Below are 9986 nucleotides of genomic sequence, written 5' to 3'. Positions count from 1 at the left end.
AGCCTTGGCTAATTCGGCCACCTCCCTCCCATCTCCACCTTGAGAGAAATAACCCTAGAAGTGGCCTTCATCATCATGAAGTGAGCCAATCCTAGAGTACCCTTCTCAAGCATTTCCTCAAACACCTTCTACCCAACCTCCATTTTCATCCATTCCATCATCATCCACCCTAAAACCTTGTGCCACCTTTGAAGAACTTGATCCTTGGAGTAGGCATCCTCTTCCTTTGCTCATCATCTCATGTTCATGCAAGTAAGGATGGCATCATGAACATACCTTTGCTGGATGCCATCAAGCAAATTCCCAGATATGCTAAGTTCCTGAAAGACTTGTGCACCCACAAGAGGAAGCTGAAGGGCAATGAGCAAATCAACATGGGCAGAATTGTCTCGGCACTCATAGGTAAATCTGTTCCACACATTCCTGAAAAGTGTAAGGACCCAGGTACATTTTGTGTACCTTGCATTATTGGTAACAATAAATTTGAAAATGCCATGCTTGATTTAGGAGCTTCAATTAATGTCATGCCTCTGTCTATTTTCAATTCTTTGTCTCTTAGTCCTTTTCAACCTACGGGTGTGGTCATTGTAATATTCATTTTTCTAAAGGGGGTATTTTTGTAATTTCTATTAATGTTTCTATTAATGGCATTTTTGCAAATTTTATTAAAGTTTGAGGGGTAAATGGGTAACTTGGAACGGGCTGTTCCATAATTGGAACGGGCCGTTCCAAGCAATAAAACGACACTAAATTTTAAGTTGGGAACGGGTCCAGAACGGGCCGTTCCAACTGGGAGAACGGGCCGTTCTAATTTTGGAACGGGCCGTTCTGGAGGGAGAACGGGCCGTTCCGGAAGGAGAACGGGCCGTTCTGGATGAGTCTCGGAACGGGTCGTTCCGATTTTGGAACGGGTCGTTCTGCTTTTTGGGAACGGGCCGTTTCGACTTTGGAACGGGCCGTTCCAGTTTAAAAATTTGCGTACATTTGAAAGATTCGGAACGGGCCGTTCCGAATTCAATACGGGCCGTTCCAGATGACTCTGGTTGCCTATAAATAGGAGGAGGGGGGTGAAAAAAAATATAACTGGAGAGAAGAGAATCCTAGAGAGAGAAAGAGGAGAGAGAGAGAAAGAAAGAGAGGGGAGGAGAAAAGAAAAGAGGAGAGAGAAAGAGGAATCCAGTAGAGGAGGTTCTGCCAGGGGAGAGAAAAGAGGAGGGAGAGGTGGAGATTATGCCCGAGTTTCGATCCTTGTTTAAGGAGAGAGGTGGAGATTCTGCCCGAGTTTCGGTTCTTGTTTAAGCAAGAAAGAGGAGAAGGTTCTGCCCGAGTTTCAGTTCAGGTTTATCCAAGTAAGGGTAGTGCTTATAAAATTAATCTAGTGCGTATGAGCATGATAGGAATAGTATAATTTTAATATGCTATTTTATGTGGAGATTTTCATTTCACATAATATAATTTGGATCAATTGATGGTTGTTTTGGATATTTAATTATTTATATTATTATTATATTGACAAATTGGTTATGGTTATGTTTAATTATGGAATATGCTATGTGTATGTGGTTTGGAAAAGTAAATAGGACTTAAAGGAGTAAGGTTATGGTATGGATTGGATAGATCTCTTGGTGAGATCAGGATATAATCTTTGGAAAAATATGAAATTTGGGAATCCCATGGTGAGGATTCCAATGTGGAACTTTTCCAAAGATTATATGATAAACCACTTCAGATGTTAGGTGGATTCTGAAGTACTCCTCTAAGTATTCTATTTGCTACCGGTATGGGTCTAGGCCGAGTCATACCGATGGATGAGGTGGCCCCACTAGGGTTACGTGACGACGTAATCCAACTGTATATTTTCCATGAGAGGTTAGGCGTGGGACATGGGTTGCTGACATGTTTCACCGTATCAACACTTGGTTTGGATGGTGTTGAGACCAACATTTGGTTTGGATGTGTTGGTTACATCATGGATTATACAGTGGTGTGACTTTGTTTTGGATATGGAATATGTATACATATGGTATGGATTGTATACATTGGTTATGGATTATTTTATTATCATAAAATATGTATACATTGGCATGGACGTTTATACATTATATTTTGGGTTGGTCTATATTTAGCTTGAAAATGACTTGTTGGTCTGGATAAATACTGTGGATAAATATCTGTTTAATGATATTTTATTATGATGTACTATGATTGGTTTTATATGTCCTAACCCTTATATTTCCATGATGTGGACTGTGATGATCTCACTATGTGGGGGAGCAGATCAGGTATGAGGCTTTGGGATAGCAAGGAGTCTTTTGGATAGCTGCTTTGAGAAGTGGCTAGGTTTAGAGCTTGACCAGCACCTAGGGTGTCTTATTTTGATGTTTTCATGACGTTGTAATTATATTATCTTTTTGGATTACTGTATAACTTTACTAAGGATGATGACTCTACTATAGAAGATTATATTATATATTTTGGAAACAATTTATATGTTATTGTATTTTTACACTCTAGCGTAACTGGCTTTTGCTCTATTTTCTTTATTTTATATTATTTTATTTTGGTTGGTTATTGATGTGACGGCCTAGGGTGGGTCGTTACAGTCATTCAGTTGGCCAATAGGAGTGTTACCCACCCCACAGGTTTTGTAGAGGATGTCCTGGTTCGGGTTGGTGAACTAATTTTTCCCGCTGATTTTTATGTTCTTGACATGGAGGAGGGATTCTCCCATGGTTCCGCCCCAATCATTTTGGGTAGACCATTTTTGAAAATAGCCCGAACTAAGATTGATGTGTATGCTGGCACCTTGTCTATAGAATTTGGGGATATTGTTGTTCATTTTAATATTTTGGATGCCATGAAATTTCCTTCTAAAGCGCATTCTATTTTTCATGCTGAATTGATTGATGATTTAGTTGATGAGCACATTCATGATTTTGATTCTTCTCGTGCTAATAAGCATTCATTTTCATTTGATTTGTATAGCTTCCTTTCATGCATTGAGTCTGGGTCTGAATCTGAATATGACTCTGAATGTGAAACTGATTATGAGGCATATGAATTTGACACTTTGGGTGTTGTACCTCTTGCTCTTGACTTTATACAGTCAGAATGCACTAACCATGTTGTAGGAAGTACAAAAGAATCTGACTTGCAGGTTGAGGTACAGGCTGCGGAACCCCTTATCCCTTCTTTGGTTCCTTCTGATGTTCAGCCAACACCCACACCCACACCAGAGTTGAAGCCTCTTCCAGAGAACCTCAAGTATGCTTACTTGGAGGATCATGAGAAGTTGCCAGTGATCATTTCCACCTCCCTTGATGCTGTTCAAGAGGAGAAATTGTTGCATGTTCTGAAAAAACATAAGAAAGCCATTGGTTGGACCCTGGTAGACATTCCTGGTATCAGCCCATCCACTTGCATGCATAGGATACTCTTAGAGGATGGAGCTAAACCAGTCAGATAGCCCCAGAGGCGACTCAACCCTGTCATTTTGGATGTAGTCAAGAAGGAGGTGACCAAGCTTCTTCAAGCTGGGATCATCTATCCCATTTTAGATAGTCAGTGGGTGAGTCCGGTCCAGGTGGTCCCCAAGAAGACAGGCCTCACTGTTGTTAAGAATGAGAGGGATGAGCTCATACCCACCAGAGTCCAAAATAGTTGGAGGGTCTGTATTGACTACTGGAGGCTCAACTAAGCAACAAGGAAGGATCATTTTCCTTTGCCCTTCATTGATCAGATGCTTGAGCGTCTGGCAGGTAAATCTCATTATTGTTTTCTTGATGGGTTCTGTGGTTATTTTCATATTCATATTGCTCCTGAGGATCAGGAGAAGACCACATTCACCTGCCCTTTTGGTACTTTTTCCTATAGAAGGATGCCTTTTGGCCTATGCAATGCCCCTGGCACATTCCACATGCTCAGTATTTTTAGTGATTTTCTTGAAAATTGCATAGAGGTGTTTATGGATGATTTTACTGTTTATGGATCCTCTTTTGATGCATGTTTGAGACTAACCTTGTTCTTAATTTTGAGAAATGACATTTTATGGTAGAGCAGGGTATAGTTTTAGGGCATATCATTTCTAGTCGAGGCATTCAGGTTGACCCTGCAAAGATATCTGTCATTGCACAATTTCCTTACCCCTCTTGCATGCGAGAGGTGCGATCTTTTCTTGGCCATGCAGGTTTCTACAGGCGCTTCATTAAGGACTTCAGCAAGAAAGCCCTTTCACTATCCAGCTTGCTTCAGAAGTATATTGAATTTGATTTTGATGACAGGTGCAAGGAGGCATTTGATTTCCTCAAGAGAGCCTTGACCACCACTCCTATCATTCAGGCACCAGACTGGACAGTTCCCTTTGAGCTGATGTGTGATGCTTCAAATTATGCACTGGGGGCTGTCTTAGCACAGAGGGTTGACAGGACATTGGATGCTGCTCAAGTAAATTACACGACCACGGAAAAAGAACTTTTAGCTATTGTTTTTGCACTTGATAAATTTCGATCATATTTGCTTGGTTCTCGTGTCGTTGTATTTACAGATCATGCAGCTTTGAAGTACCTGTTGAAGAAGGCTGACTCTAAGCCTAGGCTGATCAGATGGATGCTCTGGCTTCAAGAGTTTGACTTAGACATCCGTGATAGGAGTGGAGCACAAAACTTGGTGGTAGACCATCTCAGCAGGATTGAGAGAGCTGAGGATGAGGACACTTTGCCCATTCAGGATGATTTTCCTTATGAACACTTGTTAACAGTTTCTGTTCCTTCCCCCACCCCTGGTTTGCGAACATTGTCAATTATTTAGTTGCTGCTGTTTTTCCTCCTTTAGCATCTAGAGCTCAGATTGATAAACTTAAGAGTGATGCTTGTCGCCACCGGCCCGAAACGGGCTTTCGGCATTCGCGAGGGATGGTTGGACTCTTTTGTTTGTTTAAAAATATGGATTGCTAGAATGACTTATTCTCAAACTGAGACCTCGTCAAACGAGCAATTTTATTAAAAGGCTCACCAATCCATGTTAATCCCAAGCGGGACCCTCCATGGATTAGCGGTTTTCATAAAAAAGAAGGGTTCATGGAGTCGCCACCAATGTTTTACTCAAAACATTGGAAAAAGAGATTTAAGGCAATCGATTCAAAAATCGACTTCGGCCATTACAACCAGAGTCGGGTAAGGGAGTCGGTTACGCGTGGGGAAGGTGTTAGCACCCCACAGTGCCCCTTTCGGGTTCCCTATGACAGATTATTTAAAAATAATAGTGCAAAATTACTAAATTACCCCTATTTATTCTAAGTGCGAAATTACTAAATTACCCCTATTTATTCTAAGCAATTATAAATTAACTATCTACATGATGACAGTTAAATATACACACAGAAAGCAGTAAAAGGAAGGTCTTAAGAAGAAACCTTTGAAGCGTGCTTTTTATATATCAAGTAAAACTGGGAAGCTTTTTGGCGTTCCCTCGCTCTACAAGCCCGCTCGCTCCCTCCTAGAAAATTTTAACTATGGAAATCCGGAGGATTTCCCTTCGACTAAGTTCGAATCTCCAAGCTAAATGCTCGGAATTCCAGAACTTCGTCGGATCGACTCCCAGAGAGATTTCTAGGGCAGCACACTGCTCAAAAACCCCAGAATACTCAAGGAGGGAGTCAAAACTCAGTCCAAAAGTGTGAAATGACGTCCCATTGACGTCATATTTATAGGGAAGAGGCTCAATACGGTTTATGAGGGTCAATACGGTCCGTATTGAAGTTTTGAACTACAATACGGCCGTATTGAATTCAATACGGCCGTATTGAAGTTCAAAAACCTCAATACGGCCGTATTGAAGTTCAGTGCAGCCGTATTGAGTTCAAAAACCTCAATACGGCCGTATTGAAATTCAGTGCAGCCGCATTGAGTTCAATGCAGCCGTATTGAAGTTCAGAAACTTCAATACGGCCGTATTGAACTTCTGGGAGGCCGTATTGGGCTTCATTCCCTCCACTTTATTATTTTTTGCTACTCTAAGACCTCTAAACCTTCCGATTGTCATCCTAGGGTCTTCCAGGGTCTTCCAGGAGTCCTTCCGGCTGACTTTCCTTTGGTCTTCGAGAGTCTTCAAGCTTTATTTCCGACCCGGACAATTTTAGGGGTCTACAGCTGCCCCCCCTTTACTTAGTCGGACGGCCTTTTGGTGTACTGGCTGACAAGTAAAGGAGTTGACCCAATTGTCCGGGTGATGTGCCAACCTTCTGACTTGTAGCGTCTTCCGGTGGAAAATTGTTGAGTAGCCTCTCCAGGTTGTTGCATACCTCGGCGCTTCTGACAACCTCGGTAGCTAAGTTTACCCTCTCCAGGGTCAACTTCACTCGACGCCCGAGCCGGAAGCTGAACACCAACGTGCCTCTGACGACGCTGATGGTTGAGTACTGTCTCTCCAGACCTTGAGTACCGTCTCTCCAGACTCTGAGTACCGTCTCTCCAGACTTTGAGTACCGTCTCTCCAGACTTTGAGTACCGTCTCTCCAGACTTTTGAGTACCGTCTCTCCAGACTTTGAGTACCGTCTCTCCAGACTTTGAGTACCGTCTCTCCAGACTTTGAGTACCGTCTCTCCAGACTTTGAGTACCGTCTCTCCAGACTTTGAGTATCGTCTCTCCAGACTTTGAGTACCGTCTCTCCAGACTTTCTTTGAGTACCGTCTCTCCAGACTTTCTTTGAGTACCGTCTCTCCAGACTTTCTTTGAGTACCGTCTCTCCAGACTTTGAGTACCGTCTCTCCAGACTTTGTTTGAGTACCGTCTCTCCAGACTTTGAGTACCGTCTCTCCAGACTTTGAGTACCGTCTCTCCAGACTTTGTTTGAGTACCGTCTCTCCAGACTTTCTTTGAGTACCGTCTCTCCAGACTTTGCTTTGGTTGTCTCTGACGACCTAGGCAACTGAGTTTGCCCTCTCCAGGGTCTGCGTCCGTGTCTTCTGATCACTTCGGCAATGCGAGTTTACCCTCTCTAGGGATCTGAGATGATTTTTTGTCTCCACAGTCCACTATGCTGCTTCGACGTTTTTCTGATTTTGTGCCACTGAGGGCTGGATAACGCAGGGATCCGTCTAGGGGATGTGCAGTCATTCATAGGTTCTTGTGCCCCAATTTGCATTTGCATAGTTGGTACCCATGGGGAATTTCTGACTCCTTGGGGTGTAGACACAGATGCTCTTCTTGAATTGAGCGATGCCTTATGTTTGGCTGACGTCCTTTTGACGTAAGTGGAGTATCCCGGTTATCCTTATTCGGGTGTCTCTCTTTGATTTTCTGATTTTGTAGCCTCTGTGTAGGCTATTATCCACTGGGGGTTCTGGATGTTGATTTTGATTTTGTCTCCACAGTCCACGATGCTGCTTTGACGATTGTTTTTGATTTTTGTGCCACTGAGGGCTGGATAACGCAGGGATCCGTCTAGGGGATGTGCAGTTACTCATAGGTTCTTGTGTCCCAACTTTCCTTTGCATAGTTGGTGCCCATTGAGGAATTTTTGTTTCCCTGGGGTGTAGACACGAAGATGCTCTTTCTGAGATGAGCGGTGCCTTATGATTGGCTGACGTCCTTTCGACGTTGGTGGAGTATCCCGGTTATCCTTATTCGGGTGACTCTTTTGATTTTCTGATTTTTGTTGCCTCTGTGTAGGCTATTATCCGCTGGGGGATTCTATTGTGATGATTTTGATTAGCCTCTTCTGTTAGGCAGATCATCTTGACGCTTGATGTTTGGCCAAGAGTCGGATTCCATTTGGGGAATGATTATTGATCTTTTGATTTTTTTCCTTTTTGTAGGAATGCCTCTTGAGTAGGCGACTGGGGATTTGGGGATCTTATGTATCCCAGAGTATTATTTAGGAAGCCTCTACAGGCTTAGACTCACTCAATGCCTGAGTTGGAGAGCTATCTTCCACTGAGGAAGTTTTAAGTCCTTTGACTAGATATACTGCTTGGGTGATCGTACAAACTGAGGAGTATTGTTTGTATCCTTGCCTTTTTTCGTTTTCGGCTTTTGTTGATTGCTGTCATACACAAGCAATTTTCTATTTTTTCTATTTTATGCAATTGCCTCGTGGTAAGGTCTTTAAATGTGCAACTAATGTGTGTGATGCACATGATGCAAGTTTTTATTTTTGTTCTTTTATTTAGAAAAGTGAGTGGCTCTCCCTATCCTCTTCTTCTTTGAGGAGTTTCTGTCATAGACGCGAGGGAGGATTTTTGTGAGCCTTTTATGCAGGAGATTATGGATTTTATAGGAACCCCTCCAATTTTCTTTATTGACCGATTATTAAGGAATTTCATACAATTTTTTTAGAAATACCAATTTAGAGGCATAATCACATGGTCAAGAGAGAAAAGAAATGAATAGATATTTTATTAATATTCACAAGTGTTTTTACAGAAAGATATACAGAAGGAATTTCTGAAGAATGGCTGGCCAGGGTAGGCTATATACATTTTTGGCTTAAACAATTATATCTGTAATTGTCGCTCTTCCCGTTCCCCTAATCGCTTCGGGTGAGATGCCTGAGCCAGGAGTGTAGATGCTGCAAGACGCTCGCTTCTAGAAGATAATCACTTGAACCGCCTTTCGGTTTTCGATTCAAGTGACCGTTGCTTGCTTTGCTTTTACATCTTATTCTTTTGCCCCTAACTTTTGCCTAGGACGTATCCTAGCGGGGATAATTTTGCCTTTGTTTTGCCTAGTACCCTTGTACTGGCGGGCTTTTTGTTTTGCCCTAACTTTTGCCTAGGATGCCCTTTTTCGGGTTTTCATCCTAGCGGGCTTATGCAAGCAACGTCTTCAAGCATAGTACTTCTTTACCACGTCAGTGTTGACTGGGTATCGAAGTTCTTCTCCATCCATGTCTGTGAGGATCAATGCTCCTCCTGAGAAGGCTCGTTTTACCACGTATGGTCCTCCGTGATTTGGGGCCCACTTTCCGATTTTGTCCTTTCGAGTTGGTAGCAATTTCTTCATTACCAACTCTCCCTCATGGTAGACTCGAGGGTGGACTTTCTTGTCAAAAGCCTTTTTGGTCTTCCTCTGATAGGCTTGACCATGGCATATGGCGTTCAGCCATTTTTCTTCAATGAGGTTCAACTGGTCATACCGGCTTTGAACCCATTCTTCCTCGGAAAGTTTTGCTTCCATAATTACCCTTAGAGAAGGTATCTTGACTTCGACGGGTAGAACTGCCTCCATCCCATAAACGAGGGAGAATGGAGTAGCTCCTGTAGACGTGCGTACTGAAGTCCTATAACCATGAAGAGCGAAGGGTAACATCTCGTGCCAGTCTTTAAATGAGGCAACCATCATTTGCCCTATTTTCTTGATGTTCTTATTGGTTGCCTTGACTGCCCCATTCATCTTTGGCCGATATGGGGAAGAGTTATGGTGTTGGATCTTGAATTCTTGGCACAGTTCTTCCACCATTTTGTTATTTAGATTGGATCCATTATCAGTGATGATTTATTTCTCCATGCTTCCACTAGATTATTCTAAAATCATTTGGGACAAGAGAGAAAAGAAGGGAAAGATACTTTTATTCTGAAGTTTGTGTTTTAGAGGGGATTTATTTTTCAAAAATGGTTTTTGTAAGAATGGATGGCCAAGGTAGGCTTATGTGTTTAGGCTTGTTTGATTAAACACTTATGAAGTTAAAAAGTCGTGTTGTGATTCGACAACTTGGATAGCTTCCCTTGAACCTTTCTTGAATTCGGCTCGTGATACCATCATGGATTTCTTTTGTTTTTTTTTATTGTCCTTATTTTTGCCTGAAACACCCTTTTGTGGTGTTTTAGCGGACTTTTATTTTTTGTTTATTTTGCAACCCTAATTTTTGCCTAGGTCACCCTTTCGTGGGATTCCTAGCGGGTTCTTTGCTCTTATTTTTGCGCAGTCCCCTTTTTGGGTTTCCTGCCGAGCTTCTTTTATTTTGAAAGATTTCTTTTTACCCATGATG

General features: G+C 42.3%; 1 protein-coding gene across 1 annotated transcript; it reads left to right on the top strand.

The window, feature by feature from the left end:
- The first annotated feature begins 266 nt into the window (after positions 1-266).
- LOC145958633 (uncharacterized) lies at positions 267-4806 on the top strand. The gene is made up of 5 exons (XM_083076140.1): positions 267-444; positions 2589-3079; positions 3158-3264; positions 3830-3857; positions 4060-4806. Exons 1-5 carry the CDS (start codon positions 267-269, stop codon positions 4804-4806), a joined length of 1551 nt encoding a protein of 516 aa, XP_082932266.1.
- The last annotated feature ends 5180 nt before the right edge of the window (positions 4807-9986 follow it).

This window comes from Cajanus cajan, chromosome 6, assembly GCF_000230855.2.
Source record: "Cajanus cajan strain Asha chromosome 6, NIPB_CcT2T_4, whole genome shotgun sequence".
In the NCBI taxonomy this organism is placed as follows: Eukaryota; Viridiplantae; Streptophyta; class Magnoliopsida; order Fabales; family Fabaceae; genus Cajanus; species Cajanus cajan.
The sequence above is the reverse complement of the archived record's forward strand: the minus strand, read 5'-3'. Positions and strand labels throughout refer to the sequence as shown.

Bases quoted from the DNA above. Each gene is read 5' to 3' on its own strand.
- LOC145958633 (XM_083076140.1), top strand. From the start codon at position 267: ATGAACATACCTTTGCTGGATGCCATCAAGCAAATTCCCAGATATGCT. The intron at 445-2,588 runs GTACATTTTGTG...GTGACGGCCTAG, and splicing joins TGAAAAGTGTAAGGACCCAG to GGTGGGTCGTTACAGTCATT. The intron at 3,858-4,059 runs GTACTTTTTCCT...ATGGTAGAGCAG, and splicing joins CACATTCACCTGCCCTTTTG to GGTATAGTTTTAGGGCATAT.